Source organism: Chlorocebus sabaeus, chromosome 13, assembly GCF_047675955.1.
Source record: "Chlorocebus sabaeus isolate Y175 chromosome 13, mChlSab1.0.hap1, whole genome shotgun sequence".
Lineage (NCBI taxonomy): Eukaryota > Metazoa > Chordata > Mammalia > Primates > Cercopithecidae > Chlorocebus > Chlorocebus sabaeus.
In genome coordinates this window covers 42,058,435-42,081,568 of record NC_132916.1, presented here as the reverse complement: position 1 = coordinate 42,081,568, position 23,134 = coordinate 42,058,435, and the positions used below count along the sequence as shown (strand labels likewise).

General features: G+C 41.9%; 1 protein-coding gene across 1 annotated transcript in view; it reads right to left on the bottom strand.

The window, feature by feature from the left end:
• SLC35F1 (solute carrier family 35 member F1) overlaps positions 1-17,623 on the bottom strand; it is a 420,547-nt gene extending 402,924 nt beyond the window's left edge. The window contains exon 1 of the mRNA XM_038000977.2: positions 16,808-17,623. Within this exon, the coding sequence (XP_037856905.1) occupies positions 16,808-16,983 (176 nt within the window). The 5' untranslated portion in view covers positions 16,984-17,623. The remainder of the gene's footprint in view (positions 1-16,807) is intronic.
• Positions 17,624-23,134: the final 5,511 nt, after the last annotated feature.

Here is a 23,134-nt window from a genome sequence, read left to right as displayed (position 1 = left end):
GTACTTGTATATATGTATGTCGATTTCCATTCTAGTCATATATGTGTATATATATATGTGTGCATATACATATATGTGTGCATATATGTATGTGTATATATGTATGTCAATTTCCATTCTATTCCAATATGTGTATATATACATATATGTATGTGTGTATATGTGTGTGTGTATATACACATATGTATGTCAAATTCCATTCTATTCCAGTACAGAAAACCTGTCAAGTTAAACCAAGCCCGCTTTTGCAAGGTTATCCCAATATACTGAGGTATCTAATAATTCCTTCTTTGGAGCTTAGCTTTAGCACACAAGACGTTTAACTTCTAAACTCTCTGCATCGGCTGTCTGCCTCTAGGCCACAAGCACATACAGAATGAGTGCTGAAATGGCTGGGCTGTAATTTTATTCTGAGGTGCCAGCACATTAAGAAGAAAGACCATACATATGCTTTAGAAATAAACTTCATCTGATTTGTCAGAAGGACTTTAGGCTGCATTGTCATGTATAATCATGGATTTTAAGAGTTAGCAGGGATTTAGAAACCATGTATTTCAGATAACTTGTCAAAATTTGCATAGCTCTTGCACAGATATATTCTCAAACATTTATTGACCAGTGTGCCTCTGAAAATCTGGTGAAATGATGTTTGATTCCATTGGTGGAGGGTCCTGAACATATTTCAAAGATAGCAAAGATGATCTCTAAGCTCTCCATGCTTAGGTGTTCCTCTCCGCTAGCTCAAAATTGTTTCCAACTCTCTAGTGATACAATCTGCTCCCCTGTAAAACTCCAACTTCATGGTCATAAAGTGGCTGCCTGTAACACAGAAAGATGCTTAGGGATGCTTTCAGCTGCAAGTTAAACAAATCCCAACTAAACTTGGCTCAAAGAGGATATTAATTATCCCACATAATGAAAGTCCGGTGATAGGGCAAGTTCTAAGCACGTAGCACTGCAGTCAGACCTGTCCTAATGTCCAATGTCTCATGTCCTAAAGATGCCTTCAAGTAATGCTCCCATCCTTCTCTGTGACTGATTTCAGCTCTTAAAGGGAAAGCAATCAAGTTGATTACTAAAATAATAACTGATTAACTAAATTAAAATATACTTAACGATGTAGCAAAATTGTACTTATACTCCATGAATATATACAAATAAAAATATATGTATACTTGAGATCAGGGACCTAACCTTATACTTGTTTGCATCTGCTAACCACATTTAGGACTACATTGTCCTTAGAGTAACATGCAAATGATATAAATCTAATTTTGTTTAATTTTCCCAGGGTGATGCATATAAAGAAGAAATCCAATGCAGATTAATATCTAACTGGTAGAACTTGTTTAGGAACATATTTATGAATGACAATAAGAAAATGTTGTTCTCCCTTCTCCTTGCTTACTTTGAGCTGGGACTACCTAACTACCATACAACTCTCTTGGCTTGTCTTCCCCAGCCTACTCTAAGCACACCACTAATTGATTAAACAAGTGTTATCTCCTCCAACCACTCTTGGTAATGGAATATACCAGGCAATCGAAATTTCTTTTAGAAAAAAAGTACTTTGTAGACACTGGCCTTTACATGCTTGCTCAGTAGCAACTAAAAAGGAAGAGAATCCTTGGATCTTAAATCCAATGAACAGCTTTCTAGCTGTGACAATAAAGATGACAATTTGGCAAAGAAATCTTTTTTTGTTGTTGTCTTAATTCACCAAGCCAAGGCTTAACCAATTGCAAGTCCAGTACACCAGTTTACTCTACCTACATTTCCATTTACATTTTTTCATAATCACTATTTTCTTTGACAATTGATATCCAAAATGAACAATCTCACACCCATTGCTACAAATGCATTAAAATGGTGTTTTTCTTCTGTCATTGTGGAAGGCATGTTTTCAGGTTGCAATTAACTTTGGGGCCAGGGAAGTAATAATTAGGGTCTCTTTGCATTGGACACAAATGAGTTCATTTATCAGCCTAAGAGTTGCAAATGATCAATTTTCTAAAACCAGTGCAAGCAAGCACCTCATTGCCTATACTTCTTTAGGCTTGAAACCGCCCAGCTTTCACTAAGGAAGGTGAATCCAAAAGGCATATATCCCATTAGGGGCAGGAAATAGATGAGAAGCAACAAGGAGAAATTTTTTATATAAAATAGAAGAATTTTGCCTGAAAGGCACTACATTCACACAAACTGTTAGAAGAGGTAAAAAAGTGTAAAATCTGAAATCCAAGCCACAGTACTTATTGTCACCTGGAACTGAAGTGTTATAACGAAGCCATATATGGCTCAGGGACATGGGGGGAAACCCCTTATGGGGTGACTGTTCTACAGGTGCTTTCACACTTCCAAATATAGCTAGCTCATGGGTAATTCTACACTGAATGCTTCTATTTTTCTTAGGTGGTATCAATTCAGTGTGACTCCAAAATAGAAATGAAGCACTTTAAAAATGAATCATTCTTCTTGAACTAACTCTTGAGCTCTTCCTCCCAAAAAACATGGTAAAAAAAAAGTTGGGGGGCTATCATCCACTAAGTGGAAGACTATCCTCTACCTATCCGTCTAAGTGTGTGTGTATTATGTGTGTGTGTGTCAAAGAGAAATAGAGCAAGGCACAAAAGGAGGTTCAGATAGACGGACAAAGACTCATTACAAATAATATTTCATATACATTATTTGAGAAATAACATATATATTATATATGTTATATCCAAATATTTATATATCCCCCACGAATATTCAGAAAGGAAATATAGGACACAAAAGGTCACGATATCATGGATTGATGATCTTCATCTGTCTATTTTATCTGCAAACTTATATTTCCAGAGACAGTTATGACCACAGACTTTATAAGAGCATTTAAGGGTGGCTGGAGGGGCTCCGGTTACCCAGTCTTTTCATTAGCAGATGGATCAGTACGAGCAAACACACTCTTTGTAAATCCTGCGCTGTGTTCTTCACAGGCAAACACAATTTCAAGACAACCCCCCCTGACCCCAGCTGCCAACCAATGGGCGCTCTAACTCCTCCCATCTAGCAATCTTGGAGCCATCTCTGAATGAAATAACCAGAACATGAATTTCATTCCAGCACTCACTGGGAGGTGGTCGTTTTTGTTTGGTTGGTTGTGACATTTCAGACTTTCTCCGCAAGTAGTTAAAAACTGACTTGCACTAGTTCCAAGGACAGATTATCTCCTGTTGGATGGGCTTGAAGGCCGTTCGCTGAGCTTGGCAGTTGTAGAGGAAAAACGGTTAATTTCGCGAAGCTGCAAAGGTCCTTTCCAGCTCTGACCCCACACACCCCGCGGAACACTTGCCCCGGTCCCGTCCTCTGTCGTCTGAGCGCCCCGCCCCCGCCTCCTGGCGCCCTCTTTTCCAGCCACCACCCAGCCCCGAGGCTCGCGCACGCCCTCCCCGTCCGCCCACGTTCCGAGGGTCTACGGGGCTATCTGTGGAGGGCAGGGCCCCTCTCTAAGAGCGCAGTGTTTCCCGGCCTGCAGCAGGATCCAGATAGGGACAGAGACTCCAGCCAGCCCCAGGAACCCGGCATCACAAAGAGCTCCACTGAGCCCGCTGGCATCTGGGCTTCCCCTCATTAGCACATTAAAGTGGCTCTGTCCCTTCCCTCTGAGCCGCTCTGTCCATCCCGCTGCCTGCCTCTGTGGAGCCTTTTAGGCCCACGCTCGTTTTGTAATCTCCCCAGTTCAAGAGGCACTAACCCTTTCCTGAAGCCTGTCAAACTCTCTTTCAGGAACCACAGGTACCGCGGAGCTCCTGGACTGAGAGGCACAATTAGACAGCAGAACATATGCCAGTGCTGAAATCGCCTTCCCAAGAGGAGGCTTGCTATATACTTTCCATAAATACATATATTTATACTTTTATTAAATATATATACATTTATACTTTCTATTATATATTTATAATTTAAATGCACATATATATAAACAAACACAAACACACTGAAGTAAACAGCCTAGTGCCCTAGTTCATAGATCGGTGGGTTTCACTTCAGACCCTGACTGACAAGGCTCATGACAACAACGACAGGGGCAGAGTAGGTACTGTGCATCAAAGTCACTGCGAGCCGAGGAAGCCAGTCAGCATTTATCACAGGCCAGATGACAGCGCAAAGCCGCGAAAACCCAGGCTCTGCCTTTAATTTTGTGACCAGGATAACAATTACATGGTGCTTGGCAGCTTTCCAAGCCCTCTCCCAGATGTTACTGCATGTAAAAATCCCAAACATCCAATGGGAAATGAAAAACTAGGATTATTTTAACCAGTTTACAAATGAGAGAATTGAAACCCCCAAAAGTTAAGTTGTTTTCCTGAAACAAAACATACGACACAGGCTAAAGGGGACACCATCACTCCAGTGGCCCAGGCGCAAAACCTGGAAGTGATTGCTAAGTCACACCTCATTGCCAGGTGTGATGGCTCATGGCTGTAATTCCAATACTCTGGGAGTCCAAGGTCGGAACATCACATGAACCCAGTCCAAGACCAGCCTGGGGAACATAGCAAGACCAACATCTCTACCAAAAAAAAATTAAAGATTAGCCTGGCATGGTGGTGTACACCCGTAGTCTTACCTACTCGGGAGACTGAGGCAGGAAGATCACTTGAGCCCAGGAGTTTGAGGCTGCAGTGAGCTATGATCACACCACTGCACTCCAGCCTGGGTGATGGTGTGAAACTTTGTCTCTTAAAAAAAATATATTTTAAAATTATCTTAATTCCCTCTTCTCTCTCTCTCTCATACCCTGCTCCCCAATGCAATCAGAACCCAAATCCTACTGAGCCCCCTCAAATATGCACTGCCCCACTATCCTCACTTACATGATGATGGTTCTGGCTTCTTGGGCACAGATCTGAGTTCATCTTTTCCAAGGCAGCCGATTCTAAACAGCAGTAGCTTCTTTCTGCTCATCACACCCCATACTGAATCCCCACCACAAATGTCATATTTACGCATAACACTTCTTTAGTATATTTCCTTTCTTACTCTTCAAAATGACTGTTTCCCACTTCTCTTTGTACAACCATCCTACACACCTCCCCCACCAACTAGCATCTTCGTTCACTATTGATAGCCCTGCCTCAGAGTTCACAGAGAAAGATAAGCCACCAGAGAGGAACTGCCTATTATTCCCACCACAAAATCATGGAATCTACCAAATTACCTTCATTTACACTCCCCATTCTCAGCGTCTCCTCATTATGGACAGTGTCCTGGTCCTCTCAAAGACTAGCTCCTCCCCACCATGCTTTGAATTCTACCATCTGAGCCTTCTCAAGGTTTCCTCCTTCCTTCATCCCACTCCTTCCTGCGATTTTTCCCTCTTCACTACATCATTCTCATCAGCACACCGACCTGTTGTATTATCTCTTCTATTAAAAGACTTTCCCTACACTCTATTCCTTGTTAGGACAACATTTCTCAAAAGTCATATTCTGAACACCTCCACCTCACATTCCCTCCCAAACCATTCCATCCACGTTTCCATCTGCACCACTCCTCTGACCCTGTGGTTGTCACAGCCCCAGGGTTCCCTGTGTTGCCAAACCACTGGTCATTTCTCTGCCCTTTCCTCAATTACTCTCAGCACAGTGGACTGCTTATTGCCTCCTTCTGGAAATGCCTTCTTCTCTTGGCTTCTGGACACCATACTCTCCTGGTTTCCTTCCTACTTCAGATCCTGCCTTCTCCAGTTCCTTTGCTGAGTCCTTCCTCTGTGTTTGACTCTGAGGGTTAGTGTGCCCCCCATATTGCTCTTGGTACCCCTCTTTCCCTCTATCTACATATGCATCCAGGACTTACGATCCCCAAATCCAAATTCCAAGCTCTGACTTCTCCCCAGAATTCCACACTCCAGCTTTCTTTTGACATTTCCACTATACATCTCTAACTTTACTTGCCAAAATAAACTCTTTAATTCCTACCAACAAACATGTTCCTCTCCAAGTCTTTCTCACCTTAGAAAATGGCACCATCACTCACCCAATTAATTGCTCAAGCCCAAAAAACTGGAAATGTTTCTTTATTCCTGTCCCTCAGCTGCCCCATCAAATCACTCATCCAGTCCTGTGTACTCCACCTCCCAGTGCAAACCACTCCAGATTACAACCACTTGTCTCCACTTCTGTTGCTACAGGCCAGCCAGCTTCCAAAATCTCTTTCATCCAGTAGCTATGTACTTCTCCTGCAATCCGTTCTCCAACAGCAGCCAGAGTGGTCTTTTCAAAACATTAGCCAGACAACTCCTCTGCTTAAAATCTTCCACTTGTTCCCCAGCCCATTTAGAACTGACACCTGCCTCCCTCTCTGATCTCCTCACTTACACTCTCCTGTTTCCTGCTCTCCAGCCTCCCTTTCTTTCACATCATTATGCAGGCTTGTTTCATCTTAGCATCTCTGCCTGGAATGACCTTCCCCCAGAACCTTCAATGGCCATTTCCTTTTGGCCATTCTAATCTTAGCTTCAGTGTCATCAGAAGAGAGAGGACTGACCAGCCAAATTAAAGTACTCCCTCTTCCCTCTCTGTCACATCACCCCACTTTGATTCTCTGCGTATCATTTGCCACTGTTGGATACCTTCTTCATGTTTCTATTGCCTGCCTCTCTTGTAGAATGTAGTCTCCATGAGAGTGGAGGTCTTTTCTGTTTTGTTTCCCAAAGTATCCCCAACAGCCAGATTGTGCCTCTCACCTGACTCGGTAATTCTTTGTTAAATGGCTGAGGGGCTCCTGGTCTGTGCTCCTCAGAGCTTGAGATGAAGCTGTATCAGTGGTCTGGCCACTCATGTTGGGACCCCAGGCAACCCTGACCCACCTTCCTGTCACCCAGACACAGAATGTGACCTCCTTAACTGTGTGATCGCTGAAAAATCGTACTCCCCACTTACTGCCCATTCTACAGACCTGGGCTGCTGCCCTGTACTCCTCCCTTCTAAATAGTTTTCCCTGCCTCACATTCCAGGGCATCCCTGTAAGGCAAGGTGCCCCAGCTGAAGACCAGGCCATTTTGCTGGGACCTTGATACTTAATGATGGTCAGCCTTACTCTACTGCTTCCACATCATCACCTTATAGGTATAGATTTTCAGCGTCATGACTAGTACCAACCTGATGCCCCCACAATGAGGAACACCCCCCACCAATCCATGATTAGATGCACTTCCAGAATCCAAATTCACTCTTACTTCCACTTGGATATCTGGCTGGCACCAGTGCTTCTCAAACATTCTGTCATAAAATATCCATTTTTTAACAATTCATTGAAGACAATACTTTTATGAAATACAATAAAAATCAATTATGGCCGGGCGCGGTGGCTCAAGCCTGTAATCCCAGCACTTTGGGAGGCCGAGACGGGCGGATCACGAAGTCAGGAGATCGAGACCATCCTGGCTAACCCGGTGAAACCCCATCTCTACTAAAAAATACAAAAAAAAAAAAACTAGCCGGGCGAGGTGGTGGGCGCCTGTAGTCCCAGCTACTCGAGAGGCTGAGGCAGGAGAATGCTGTAAACCCGGGAGGCGGAGCTTGCAGTGAGCTGAGATCCGGCCACTGCACTCCAGCCTGGGCGACAGAGCGAGACTCCGTCTCAAAAAAAAAAAAAAAAAAAAAAAAAAAAAAAAAATCAATTATGAGAAAAAAATGAAATGAAAAAAACAAAAACCAAAATACAAGACCCAATTCTTTAATATTAGGACAAAAAAAAAACATAAAAGTGCTCTGTTAAACTGCTATAGCTATTTCTAAACGCTTACTTCCAATTTCTGTTCTCATCACAGTCTGGCCACATAGTCTGTAGTCCGGCAGGAGTCCATAGCCCACAGTCTGAATAGCTGGCTGCTGTCCTCCCAGCAGCCTCTAGCTCACTCAGCACCCTAGGCCCTGGAGAGCAGATCTCTGTCCTGTAGTGGTTTTCAATAACCTTTCAACAAACAAGTATTAAATACCCACTATTTGACAAGCACTGCTGAGTGCCTTCTCAAAAATAATCAAATCTTCTTTTACCTGACCTGGTCCAGATTCTGTTCAAATCAGAGCACTTCCCTCTCCATCCTGGCTGCCTGCACCCCGCTTAGACTCACCTTTCTTCCCCTCTAAATGACTGCAGTAGCCTCCTAACTGATCCCCAAACTCTGGTCCTTTCCTTCTCCTTTGTCCTATAGATTTTCCCCCAGAGTATCGTATTTGGGCACCTCTCTGATCATGTCATTTCCCTACTCAATAACCTAAAATAACCTAGTAAGTCTAACTGCTTATTAGAGCATCCAAGGCTTTCCATTATCTGATCTCATCCTACAGTCTAGCCTTAATTCCCTTTTTTCTTCCCTTTATATTGACGCATCCTACAATATTGTCAAACTAGACACTTAATTCTGCCCCAATCTCTTACTTCCATGAATAGCTCATCCTGTCTCATCTCCCCCTCTCTGTACATATTCCTTTCCTGCCCATCTTTCATTGCCAAGGACAAATGCCATCCCTGATCCCTCCTGACCTTTCTCCAGCCTAGCATGGTCTCTCCTTCCTCTGTGGTTTTATAAAAGCACTTAGCTGTATCACCACATAAATTTGTTTCCTTATCTAGAAAGGGAAGAAAAGACTAGTCTTTGTTATTAGAAGAATAACATACAATATAATGTTTTATAACACAAAGTATATGCCTTATAAGGTAAAATTTGAGAACTTGAGTCATTGTCTAAATGCTAACTTTAACTCAAACATCTCAAACACTCTCATTAGGTTGTATCAAATTATATATAAAAATCTAGTCCTTCCACCAACTCCTTGTTATGCTCTTGCATATTTTAAATCTCTCCGTATGCAATGCACAAACATGTCCCCAAGCCCCACAAAGTTGCCTATGCACTGTCAGCACATTAATATTTTCAGAAAATTCTATTTTCTTGAGTTATATGGCAAGGACCTTCATAGGTTCACCCTGAACAGAAGAATGGGATTCAAATCTCTTCTCCTTTTCCTTCTAACATTCTGAGGCTGGATGAACATTAATAGCTGTTTCTTTTTAAAAAATATTTAAGCCCTAAGTGAAACAAACTCAATGGTATTCATCAAAAAAGGTCTGCTTCTTGAATCTATGTAGACGTTGAGTAATTTTATCATGTTTCAGTCTTCTACCTGGGCAGTTTTCCTAAAAGTGAAACAACTAATTTATGGGGATTTTTTGTCAGATCAGCTTGAAAACATCATTTTTGAAACTATATCATTTTGAGAGGTATATGTTATCTTTATTTCTATTTTATTTAAATTGCCCCCTTGATAGGCTATATTGAAAGGGCAATAACAGAAACTCCACCAATGGCACCCAGAGGCCATACCAGCCATTGTGATCCAGCAGTGCCCAACACATAATAGTCACTCAATAAACACTCATTGAATAAAATTCTCCCTGGATGAATGAATCAATGAATGAGAGAAGGAGATCTATCTTACAGGACAGATCAGAGTACTTTGTGCTTTCTCAGAGTCAGGTATGATCACAAATTGTAGCCCTGTCACTCTAAATCTGTATATAATCAGTATGATTTGGTTTTAAAAATCTATTCAATGTTTGTTCAGTTATAGTAGGTTTCTCTAATTATTTTTTTAAAATGGAACGTATTAGGAATTGGTGGCTTATAATCTCGGAACTTGCAAAACTATATTTAAGGGCTTGTTTTTTAATCCTCAGAGAGTCACATAGTAAATATTCTTGAGACAAAGTTTAGAATTTAAATTCAATAGAAACTCTCTCTCAATGTCCAAGTTTCCTACTTGGACATTGATTTTACGTAGGCTTGCTTCAAACTCTTCTGTGTATATCCTTAATGCTCTTTGGTTTATATTTCAAAAGGGTTTCAGAAATTTGAAAATAAATCTGAAGAAAATAAATGTAAATATAAGTTGGAAATCAGTTCATGCTAAATCAAATGAATGGATGAGTCAGAATATACACACGTATATATGTGTGTGTATATATATATATATATGCAGATAGATAGATGATTGATTGATAGATAGATAGATAGATAGATAGATAGATAGATAGATAGATAGATCGATCGATAGATAGATAGATTGAATTTTTTTGCTTTTGTTTTTTGGGGGATTTTTTTAAGATGAAGTTTCACTCTGTTGCCCAGGCTGGAATGCAGTGGCATGATCTCGGCTCACTGCAACATCTGCCTCCTGGGTTCAAGTGGTTCTCGTGCCTCAGCCTCCCAAGTAGCTGGGACTAGAGATGCATGCCACCATGCCCAGATAATTTTTGTATTTTTAGTAGAGATGGTGTTTCGCCATGTTGGCCAGGTTGGTCTCAAACTCCTGACCTCAGGTGACTCTCCCACCTTGGCCTCCCAAATGCTGAGATTACAGTTGTGAGCCACCACCCTTGGCTGAAAAAATATTTTTAAAACTTAAATTATAATATAATTCAAAAAAATATACTCACGTTGCCACTAACTGAGTTGCCACTAACATTTTTCCAAGAAAATACTTCCTAAAGAATATTTATTGTTATTGTTTTCTTTGACATTTCTTGTGAAATTTCTTCTTAACTATTGTACATTCAAGGAGTCCCTGTATAATTCCAAAGTGTCAGAACAAAGTTAATACAGATTGCATATTGAACAGCTCATTTACATGATTCCAATATCTCAACATTTGGAAGCATTTATTTAGGCATTATGTGTAACAATTCAGATTATGAATTACAACGTTCATTCTAAATAGTGATACACATGTCAAGTTTCCCAGTTAGATTTTGAGGTTTTGGCCCAAGAATAACGTTTCATCACATGTGTGTCTTCCATAAGAGGGTTCAGCACACAGTTACTGCTTAAGAATAAATGAATATAGACCTGCATATGTTCATGTTACCATTAAGAAATATGCCCGGCCAGGCGCGGTGGCTCAAGCCTGTAATCCCAGCACTTTGGGAAGCCGAGACGGGCGGATCACGAGGTCAGGAGATCGAGACCATCCTGGCTAACCCGGTGAAACCCCGTCTCTACTAAAAAATCCAAAAAACTAGCCGGGCAAGGTGACGGGCACCTGTAGTCCCAGCTACAGGGAGGCTGAGGCAGGAGAATGGCGTAAACCCGGGAGGCGGAGTTTGCAGTGAGCTGAGATCCAGCCACTGCACTCCAGCCTAGGTGACAGAGCGAGACTCCGTCTCCAAAAAAAAAAAAAAAAAAAAGAAATATGCCCAATATTCATAGGGTTTTTTCCATACATCTACTGAAGTCTGACTTCCTAAGCATACTTCTTGAGAAGCATAATCAAGAATTAATGTGTTTGAACAATGTACAGTGAATACTCATTGGCCTGAACGCAAATGAACAAGCAAGCTAAACTAAAATCTGGTGATGGTACTTTCACATGCTGCATATTATTTTTATGAGAAATGGCAACTAAATAATAAAACATCTCTTGCATTACGTAACTTTATAGCTATATGAGCAGCTCAGTTGCCTATACCTTCTACATCTATAGATGTGTACAGTGAAAACAGACATCGATTAGGATGCCCCTAAGACACTGACAGATTTTGAGAAAGTAAAAGTTCAAAGAAAAATCACACAAAGACAAGAATATTTTAATACACGTTACTTACCTGAAAATGCATCATCTTTATCTGAGGTAATACAAATATTCCTTTAATGTGAACATTAGTTTCTCCAAGCACTGGGCATAAATACAAGTATACTGGGATAATCTTTTATTTTTATAATTTTGTCCTTTTAGTTAAAAATAAATGCATCCTTCAGACATCCTTTATTTACTATTAATCTTAGAGAAGCCTGTTTTTAATCACACCACCTAGTTCCACTTGGAATATTTTGTATGAATCAACCTCATTACTAGCTGATCTTCCCCTTATCATTTTGACATGTGTTAGAAGGAGCAACTTGAGGAAGAGTTTCACCATTAATTTCCTAACAAAAGCCTTCTCACTTGATAAGAAAGGATCATCTAAATTATATGTTTCCACTAACTGTATGGAATACCTAGAGTTCAGTCATATCCATTGGTTCATGATGTTCTGTCCACCTTACTTAATGACTCAGAAAGGCTATGTCCACATATTGTCCTATTTTACATGGTAAGTTTCCTACTTGGACATTGATTTTACGTAGGCTTGCTTCAAACTCTTCTGTGTATATCCTTAATGCTCTTTGGTTTATATCTCAAAAAGGTTTCAGAAATTTGAAAATAAATCTGAAGAAAATAAATCTAAATATAAGTTGGAAATCAGTTCATTCTAAATCAAATGAATGGATGAGTCAGAATCAGTAGTGACTCCATTCTAATGATTAAACATTCCCACCGTAAGACTCAAAGAGGCAGAAACCTCTTTATAATTTGAGACAACCCACTGTATGTCTTAATGGGAAGAAAGTGTATCAAAACTAGAAATTCACAGATATTTCTGTTAACAACTGAAAATAATACTCATGTGGGAAAAGATAAATAAAAGCACACATATGCAAAACACAAAACAAGCTATCACTCATTTCTCAAAAACATTTCATTAAGAAATCATTTAGAGTAGAAAATCTTCAGGCACTTTAATATGTAGGTCAGTAGCTACTCCTATATGTGTCTAAGAAATCTACCTGATCAGCAGTTTCTTTGAGAGGGTCATCAACTGTTGCCCTTGAAGTATTTTCTTTTTGTCGTTTTCTGCTTGCCTGTGGCAGGGTAATATATACTATACCATGCTAAGAAATAAAGGAAGGCCAGGCACAGTGGCTCATGCCTGCAATTCCAGCACTTTGGAAGGCCAAGGTGGGAGTGTGACTTGAGGCCTGGAGTTTGAGGCCAGCCTGGGAAACAGAACGAGACCTCGTTTCTACTACAAATTTAAAAATTAAAAAAAAAAAAAAAAAAAAAAAAAAAAAAAAAAAAAAGCCAGGCATGGTGGTGTGCACCTGTATTCCCAGCTACTTGGGAGGCTGAGGTGGGAGAATCGCTTGAGCCCAGGAAGTCAAGGCTGCAATAAGTTGTGATCATTTCATTGCAGTCCAGCCTGGACAACAGACCAAGATCCTGCCAGAAGAAGGGAAGGAAGGAAGGAAGGAAGGAAGGAAGGAAGGAAGGAAGGAAGGAAGGGAGGGAGGGAGGGAGGGAGGGAGGGAGGGAGGGAGGGAGGGAGGAAGGAAGGAAGGAAGGAAGGAAGGAATGGAGGGAGGGGGGGAGGGAGGGGGGAGGGAGAGGGGAGGGAGGGGGGAGGGAGAGGGGAGGGAGGGGGAGGAGGGAGGGAGGGGGAAATGTGAAGAAGACTTTGCTGTATTTTTTCCTTGTTTGAATCAATACATTGATTGTTTCACAACTTTGAATATTAAAGGAGTAGTAATTATTCCAGCATTTAAATTGTCTTATATTTCTTGCATCCCTTTGCCAAAACAATTTTGAGTATACCAGGGGAAAAAAATGTGACATCCCATTAATTATTTTAAAAAATTATCTAGTGCCTCCTCTTTCACCAAGTCTTGAATATAATTACATTCGAATCTAACTGTTTCACAGAAAGGGAGTAGTCAACCAATGAGATGCCTCAATTGTTGTGTACAAAATGCAGCAATCCAGCTTGACAAGCCTTTCGAGTAAGGGGAGAGGCTATGGAGTATACTAAGGAAATAAAATGATGCAGAATAATGTAAGGCAGATTTTATTAAGGTAACACTATATTTCATTCTAAGCTTCTTGAGAGCAAGAAGTACCTTTAATTAATTATTGATGAGCAATTCTCTCTTTAACTCTCCCTGGGTAGACAGGATATAGGTAACATATGTGTTTGCAATTCTTCCTCTGGGTTGTCAGATAGCTGTTCCTGTAGACTGTGACCAATGGCAGGCAATTCGCCAGGCTTGCCTTGCTCACAGTCTAATATTTCTCATCCCATTGCACCATTCTGTGTCTTAGCGTTACCCCTCTGGCCCAGTGGGACGCTAAGAGCTGACAGTGGTACAGCCCCCATTTCAGTCACTGAAGAGACTAGCCCTACCAGCCCACAGCAATAGAATGCTGCTAACTATATATTTGCATGTCAAAAGTTGGAGGGATATTTTTTATATTGGCTCCTAGCTTCCCAATTTGGAACAACTTTCTGCTAAGAGCTCAGTTGCTGCATGCCAAGGGTAGAGGAAAGAAGACAAATGAAGACAATGAGTGGACAGGGCAATGTGGGTGAAGTATTCAGGAAGGAGGAAGAGGAAAAGAAGAAAGCAAAAAAAGAGAAAGTAAGCAGATCATGAGTTCTTAGAAAATTGACAAAGATGCTTATGATTAGGCCCCAGTGGGCCTGCCTGATATCCATTACTGACTAGTCCAACACATCATGAGGGTTCAAACCAGATGGGAGCCACATCCAAGCACTCTGCAGAATCGCAAAAATTCACTCTCCCTCATACTCTTACGACCTAGAGTCTAATCACTCTATAGCCACTATTAAGGCTCTCATTGACATAATTATGGCACAAAAGCGAAGCTCATCAGCATGCTAAATAAATTACGCCATTGAGATTTTAAAACTTGCTCAGATTTTTCAGTCTCCTTACTAAAAATGTTCTTTCTTGAAACAAATAGTTTGTTCTTATCCTTTAAGGATAAGGAAAAGCCAGTTACTCAATACAAAATATTATATTGAAAATTCTGAATAACTTTGAAAGACAAATAAATAAGTAAATAATTGTTTTAGCTTAAGTCTAAAGGCTACAACCCTAGGGTTCCATTCATGGTTGTATACCTGAGACGAAATGCCGTCAACCCAACATAAGTGTAAGTTCCTCCTGTATACACTGGGACTAGTATAACTCATGTCACAGATCGCTGAAGGTTTAATGAAACACAAGGTTCTACCCATAACGTAGCATGACTTCAACTTCATTTGCCTATGTTTATCCCACAGACTTACCCTGGAAAACAAAAATGAGTTGAATACATTAATTCATGTAGATCTTTATACTTTTCCAAGTCTTTTCTTCAGCATTATTTAATTCTCAAAATCATGGTAGGGAAGTAAGACAAGTACCGTATTATTAAACATAATTTACAATGAAGAAACCAAAACCAAGTAGATAAATGGCTCTGCTGCAAACCACTTGTCTAGCTACTGGCCAAGGTATGATGACAACATACCCCTCACTCCTACCTCAATGATCTTGTTTTTCTGGGCTCTATGATTCATTACATATCAAGAAATAACCTACATGGAATCAACAGTAACTTATAATTGAGCAAAGAGAAAACTGAACAAAATATTACATCAATATTTTCTGGTTTGATGAGAAAAAAAATAAAAATATATTGTGCTTAAAAATTTAAACAGCCAATGACAAGGTATTTGCAATTCAAAAAAAAAAACCCCACAGGTATTCATTAAAAAAACACAAAACCCGCATAATATGTACTGAGCCAGCGTCTTCTTGATTTATTCTACTTTATCTTTTGGAAGGTGGTTTCTCAGCTACAAATCAAAGACTTAGTTCTATTACCAACTCATGTCTCCCGTCAGAGTGAATTTCTTCTTGTTTGATAATAAATGGAAATCTACAGAAGTACCCACAAATAAACTAACACACGCATTAATTCTTCACCAGGGATTCTTGAATGGTTCGGGATTTGATATGACTAAATTAAACTATACTCCCCAAATAAAGATATTTCTCAAGATTCTATTTCTGTGCATAGTTTGTACTCCCACCAGAGCTTTAAGACCCAGACAGTTCGGTGTGAATTCGTTGGGAATCTCTGCTACCCAACACAGTGCCGCACAGAAACCTGTATGAACAGAGTGACTGGAAGAGTTACCCCTACAGATGCATCGAAAGGCACCCACGCACCCAAATGAAAAAAAAAAAAAACACAAAACACATTCCCTATAGAATTTTTTTAATGTGTCAGCTCGTCAACCATTTCAAGTTATTTAAGTAGAAAAAGTCCCTTTCACATTACAGTTGAGTCAGAGGTGCCCGAGGTACCCCCATTTTCACGTCAACCCAGGTCCTCATCCTAAAACGTCCTGGTCCTGAATCCACTACGCAGATTCCAGCACTGGAGGCGCCGGAGATCGGCACCCGCCCCATTCGGCTTGGGTGCTTTGGAATAACTGGGCGCCGCCGGCTCACACACTGCCTGCAATGTTTTGCACTTTGCCTGGGTCTGTTCCAGGCCTCTAGCCCTCTCTTCGCTGCTCCCAGCCAGAAAGAGTCCGAGGGGCGACTGGAGCGTCAGGCTGGAGAAGTGGGTTCCCTCCGCCTGCTAGGCTGTCACGGCGACCCCATCCCCGCCCCGCAAGGGGTCGAATCCGCTGGGCGGGTTGGGGCGGGGGACAGCACGAGGCCCGGGACTTCCACGCCATCTCCGCAGCCCCGCGCCTCCCTCCTCCGCCCTGGCTGGGTCCCCGCGTCCCCTCGACCACCGAGCGCAAAGCCGGGGTGCGAGAGGGAAAGGGAAGTGAGGCGGCACGCGTGTGGAGGGTGTGAGTGCGGATACACATACAGGGCGACTAGGTACGAAATACCCCGCCTCTCACCGAACTCCCTCCTCGGACCAGCTGCAGCTCCACCACTCCAGGGCTCCCTGAGCCGGGACAAAGCTGCCGCGGCCTCTCCACGACCGCGGAGCGCGTCGTCGCCCGATCTCCTCAGTCTCCCCCGGCCGCAACCCCGTCCCAAAGGACCCGTGGGCCGCCTGAGGGATGGAGGGGACCCGAAGTCGGGCGCCCGCAGCCCCTGCCCCCCGCGCCCTCGCCCGGCGCCGCCGCTCACCTGTTCAGCACTTTGCGGATCCTCTGGCGCACGCCAGCCCGGGAGGAGGCGGATAGGCTCCCGCTGCCGCCGCCGCTGCCCTCGGCCGGCAGGTTCTCGATGGTGGTCACCACATGGTTCGGCGGGGCTGGCGGCGGCGGCTGCAGCTGCTGCTGCGGCTGCTCAGGGGGGATCATCGCGGTGGAGGCTGAGGCGCGGCGGCGATCAGAACGCAGCCGGGCGCATCGTGCGCCGGCTCCGGGCCCGGGAACGCGCAGAGGACCCGGCCGGGCGGCCGCGGCCCGGGAGGCGGTGCTGCCTGCTAAGCGGTGAGGCGGGGAGGCACCCGAGGCTACGGCCGCCGCCGCCCAGCCCGCCACTCACTCCTCTCCAGTCGCAGTGCGCGAACCCTCGCGCCTGTGCCGCCGCCGCCGCCGCCGCCCGCCCCGGCTCTTTCCTAGCCGCGTCCCCAAGTCCTGGCCCGCCCCGCGAAGTGGCTGCGAAGGGTGTCGCGCGGGGGCGCGAAGCTGCGGGTCGGCTCGGGGGAAGGAGTCCCGGCTTCGCCTTGTTTCCTCGTGCCCAGGTCTCCTCGGGGCGCACGGCGGCAGTTGTGCTGGCGCCGCCTCAGCCTGTACCCCGCTCGCTCGGAAAGCTGCCGTCTGTGTCTCACGGAGTGAGAGACCGAGAGTGAACCCGGAGAGCCGGGCGGGGGCGCCGCGGCGGCGGCGGCGGCGGCGGAGGCTGAACGGGGCGCGGGCGGGGGACTTACTCGCTCTCCTCTCGCCAGAGGGCGCTGCCGAGGTGCCTTGTTGCCCCCTCTACTACCCAGTCCACAGAGGCCCATGGTCTAGGTTGTGGTGATTGTTCTGGTTTGGGTGCTTTTTAGGGGGACAAGGGGGCTGGGAATAGATCCTCCCTGTGGAGTTGGCGGGGATTCCTCTTTTCTGCCCAAGCGCCGCGGAATCCAGCACCACAGCCTGGGACAGCGGCAGGACGCCGAGACAGGTGCCGACCCTGGATTAGAAACCCAAACCGAAAATCTTAGATGTTGCTCCTACTACACTCGCCATAATTGGCCTGGAGGAAATGGGAGGAAAAACTACTCACAAAGAATCAATTCTGGGAACTGGAAAAAGCATATCAGACCAACTCAAAACGTCTCCGTTTGAGGCAATGTAGTGCTGTGAAAGGAACGTAGGCAGATTTGAGTTTCAGTGGCACATCTGAAACTTATCCGCAGAGAGACTCCAAGCAATTAAATTCTGAGGCATTCGCCTCTGTGTAGCGAGTACGCGTGTCTTTCTCCCAGGGGAGTTGTAAGACTTAAATGAGGTAAACCACGCAGCAGGGGAGCCTAACAGCTCCTTTAATAGTCCCCCAACTCCAAAAGGGAAAGTCCTGTGTATCTGCCACAGAAATCTTGGACCATATTTCTACCGAAGGAAACTGACTCTCTGTCCCGGGCATTCTTATGTCAATTGATCCAGATCCCAATTAATAACCGACTCTTAAAAGAGAGATACTTTTCGAATTTTCCTTTATTTAGACCTTTTAGATAGGGATCTTGCCTTGAAAAATGATATGCATTTTTTAAAAATTTTCGCTTCAGTGCGGTATGAGGAATTGAGTAAGTTTAACAGGTAAATTTGTTCACACAAAGGCATGCTGATACCACTACTGAATCCAAATGCTCTGAAACCAGAAAATTAAAAATACTAGTAATAGGATTTGCCACTGAGAGAGGGAACTGGGGAGAAAATAACACTCAAAAAAGGAATGGACTATGTCCTTTCGACAGACGAGAAAAGGAATATGGAAGGATATAAATAAGATGGGATTCTCTGTTCAGTTAACAAGGTCCCATTCCTTTAACAAAATTCGGAGTCTTTTATTAATCATCAAAAATATGAGAAAACGGGTATTTGTAAAATCTCTTCAATCTATATTTCAATTCTGTAAAACCTACTTGCTGCCTGAAATATCCCTGAGGTTTCTTTCTACAGAAATTAACCCCAATGGGAACATTGTCCCTTTTATAATTAAAATGTTATCCTATTCTTTCTCAACAACCTTTCATTCTCTGATTTTTCCACCTCAGCTTTGCACAGGACACTCTGAAAAATTATTACAAACAGGACCAAGGCTTGTAGCCTCATGGGCATTAAAATTCCAATAGTGGCAATAAATTTGCCCTTAGTGGACCCACCAAATGTAGCGGACATGAATAAAATGCACTTCAGCTGAACCTGGCAGCAAATCGTGGTAGAAGTCTCTCTATTAAAACAACATTTATGGTAATTTCAGGTGTCTGCCTTGAATAACTGGTTGCTTCAGTGCCCTCTCCCTTCACATTTGGCTTGCCTCCCTTTGAATGCTTTTGGCACGTCACGACTCAGTGCTGTGTCTGCACTTCAATGTCTGCATTTGCATCTGGTCATTTCTCTAGAGGGACTATTGAATCCAAATGCTCTAAATCTCCTCTGCGTCAGGAAGGGAGAAAACCAAGATGAGAGAAGAATAAGATAAGAGATGTAAAATTTCAATCCTGTTGGTAAGACCTCAATGCAGACTCAAGCCTTATGCGTTTGTTACTCCATTTCTGGGGGGATACAACATCAGATCCCTTCTTATCCTCTGATTCTGTGCTCCATGCTCATGTCTTAGGAAGTAGCTAACCACCAAGTGTGGTGATGTGTGCCGGCTACTCTTAATGCTAAGATAGGAGAATGGCTTGAGCCCAGGAGGTGGAGGCCAGCCTGGGCAACATAGCAAGACACCATCTCTAAAAGAAAAAAATATTTAAGTAGCTAGATAACATTTGTGAAGTAAGTAAACAGGAGTCAAAGGCACAAGTGTCATAATGGTGTGCCTGACATGGAATTAAACATAAAAGATGTAGAAAAGGCTTGTTTCCCTTTTTCCTGCTGCAAGACGTTTGTCCATCCCTGGCCGCAAAATCAGTCCTCCACGAGCTCTGACCAGAAGGAAAGGAGATGAAGGCAGTAGGCTAAGGAGCTGTATGTAGTTTTCAGTGGTGGTGTGTGGGTTCCAGGGACAAACCTACTTCTCAGTTTACCTCCTCTTTGTCAGTTGTGGTTAGTGGTATGATGCTATTGCAGAATTTCCATGCCACAAAAAATTCTGCTTCTCTTACCATTGTATCACCCGAATTTCTCTTCAGACACAGACTAGTCTGTTGAATTCCTTAAGGAAGCAGAAGTTGGCTATCAGCTATACCTTCTTTAGTGTTTCTCATTTTGAAGGCATTTCCACTGATGTGGGGAAGAGTGGAATTTGGCCTGTGTCAGAGTCACCAGGCACTGACTAATCTGTTTAGCATAGACTGCACCTGTGCATGTTATGAAAAAAAAGCTTCACAGTCATGCACCAGAGGTAACTGATGATCCTCCCCCAATTGCTGAACAACTATCTGGAATTGCTTGTGCTGCTGCAAATGACCAGTGACCATATGTTTTCCCCATATCATTCTCTTAATCTTTTTCTTTATCTCCTAAGTCAGACTGAATCTTCTCAACATGTAGTACTGAATCTATGGCCTCTAGAATGATAGAGCTTTGTGGTTTTGATCCACATAATAGAACTTGACTGGGAGAGAAGGCCAGGCAAAACTGGTGAAAAATTTGTGAAGAGGGGAAATGGCAGAGGAGTAGAATGGGTAAGTCAATTTACATCCAAGAAATGGATACAATAATTGGCATGTTAAAGCACAGAACTTCAGTGAACAATCATCAATTAAGATAGTCTGCAAATGGTATTAGTGGATATGAAAATATGCACAAAGCAGGGAAAAAGACACTAGGCAACAGATATCAAAGGCTGTGCAAACATTCTCCACCATGTTTCTGTTTATGTAATTTTTTTGTTTTGCATTTTGGAAACTTATTCCTTTGGGGTAAACCCAGAATACTGTTTGTAGGTTTATAATTGACCTTTTTTGCTAAGAGAGATGGAAGATTAGAGATCAGTGCTGTTACTTGTGGATAAGGGCTAATTTTGCAGAGTCAGACTACATGTTGATGAGTTTAAAATTTCTAAGTATTATTTGCAGAGTATTCCATGTCCAAAACCTGGTTTGATATGTCTTTGTCATGGTGACATGGTAAGTCTCCGTTGACAGGAAGTTTGCCACATTCAGTGAAGGAATTATTCAGTAGTATCAATTTCCTCTAAATGAGTAGGATTATCTTAATATCCTAAGATATTAGGAAAAAATTCTATAGATGATGATATCTCAGAAGCACTTACTATTTTACATACAATCAGTTATCAAATATCTGAATAAGGGAGAAAGATCCTTATACAAACATCAGTTATTTCAGCCAGTGACTTCAATATTCTCTCCTTCTAATTATTTTAATACATAAAATACTGATGGAAAATTGTGGGCAAAATTGTGATGACTCTTTGTGTGGAATTTATACACTGAGTTATTAGTGGCTTGGTAGGTGGAACTCAGAGTCCAAGTAATCTCAGTTCCAATTCCAGCTCTATTAACAAACTGGGTTAATTTTAGGCAATTATCTCAGATTTTCTGAGAAAGGGGATAAGATATATACCTTTCAGAACACATAAACACTAGAAATTATATGTATAATTTTATATATTATAGTACATAAAAATATATATAGTTTCTAATATTTGTAGTTTTATAAATATATAAAATATACAATTACAGATATATGATTTTATAATATATTATATAAAATATATACAATTTCTAATGTTTATAATTTTATAAACATAAAACATGATTATATTATTTTATGTGTATTATATAAAATCATGTTTATAATTTCTAATGTTTATAATTTCTAGTGTGTGTGTATATATATATATATAGCAACAGAGAGAATATCTGGCATAGAAGCTATTTTTAAAAACTAATTGATCTGGACATGGTCATGATAGAGTGGCTGTTATTGGAATTAACTTTCCCATATAAACAATTCTAAAAGCTGGATAAAATATTGGACAGGAGTCAATATAAGACCATGATTCTTTGGGGAACAGAAACACAAGAAATGAAGCACATTAGATGAGCTCCATGTTCATCCCAGCTTTCACCCTATGGGCATTTTCCAGATGACAGTGTAGATAAAGTGTCCAATCAGAGTGGCAATCTCACTGGGTAAAAGAGACAGAGATGGGAATTCAGACCTGCAAAGGCAACTGGAGTTTGGTGGGCAGAGTTCCAAAAAGGAGGGACCTAAAAGAAGGAGCTTAAAAACACTAAGTGAAAATTCCCCTCAGAGCCAACTTTTATGCTATATATGTGCAGCACAAGAGTCTGGGATATCAAGCAAAGAAAGCTGCTCAGAAGCTAGAGGGCTGAAAAGAGATTTCAGAGGCAGCATAGTGCTGAAAGAAATATAGGTTGGCATTCAGGTACAGTGATTGTAGAGAATACTTGGTGAGTCCCCAGACTTTTTGTAGAGACTCTTAAAAAGGCCATACCCTAAGTGTAAGAACCATGTAATAAGGGCTATGCCCTAAGACTAAAGACAAAACAATAGACCTTCCCTAACAAAGCCTAAAACCAAATCTCAACATGATAAAGGTGATCCACTGACGAAGTGATTGCCTTCCAGATTAAAACTTAATGCTCTTTTGAGAAAGATGCCATCATCCCAAATCTCTATACTGTAAATTGACAATATCAAGCAATTCATCAGAAATTACTGCAGATGCAAAGAAGCAAGGAAAAGGTAAGAGATAATCTGTAATACAGATGTTTTCTGTAAAAGCCTAAGTAATAAATATTCTTGGCTTTGGAGGCATTAATTTCTCTCATAATTATTCTGTTGCAACTTCTCTGCTGCTGCATGTGAATGTAGCCATAGACAATAGGTAAATGAACGTGGTTGTGTTTCAATAAAACTTTATTTATAGATGAACACTGAATTTTGAGTTTCATATAGTTTTCACATGTCAAGAATTTTTTTTAACTAGTTAAAAATGTAAAAACCATTTTAGACTTGGGAGCTATACAAAAGCAGACCAATATTCATAAATATAGATGCAGAAATCCTTAACAAAATATTAGTGCATGAATTCCAACCACATATTTAAAAAATTACATACCATGACCAAGTAGGATTTATCCTAGGAATGCAAGGTTAATTTAACATCTGAAGATCAACTAATGTAATATACCACATTAATAGAATAAGGAACAAAATCTTCATGAGCATTTCACAAAATTCAACATTCGTGCTTGATATCTCAAAAAACTTGTAAGAGATGAAAATTATTTGAATCTGAAAGAATATTTACAAAAAACTTACAATGAAAATTATATTTAATATTTAAGAACTAAATGCCCTTCAA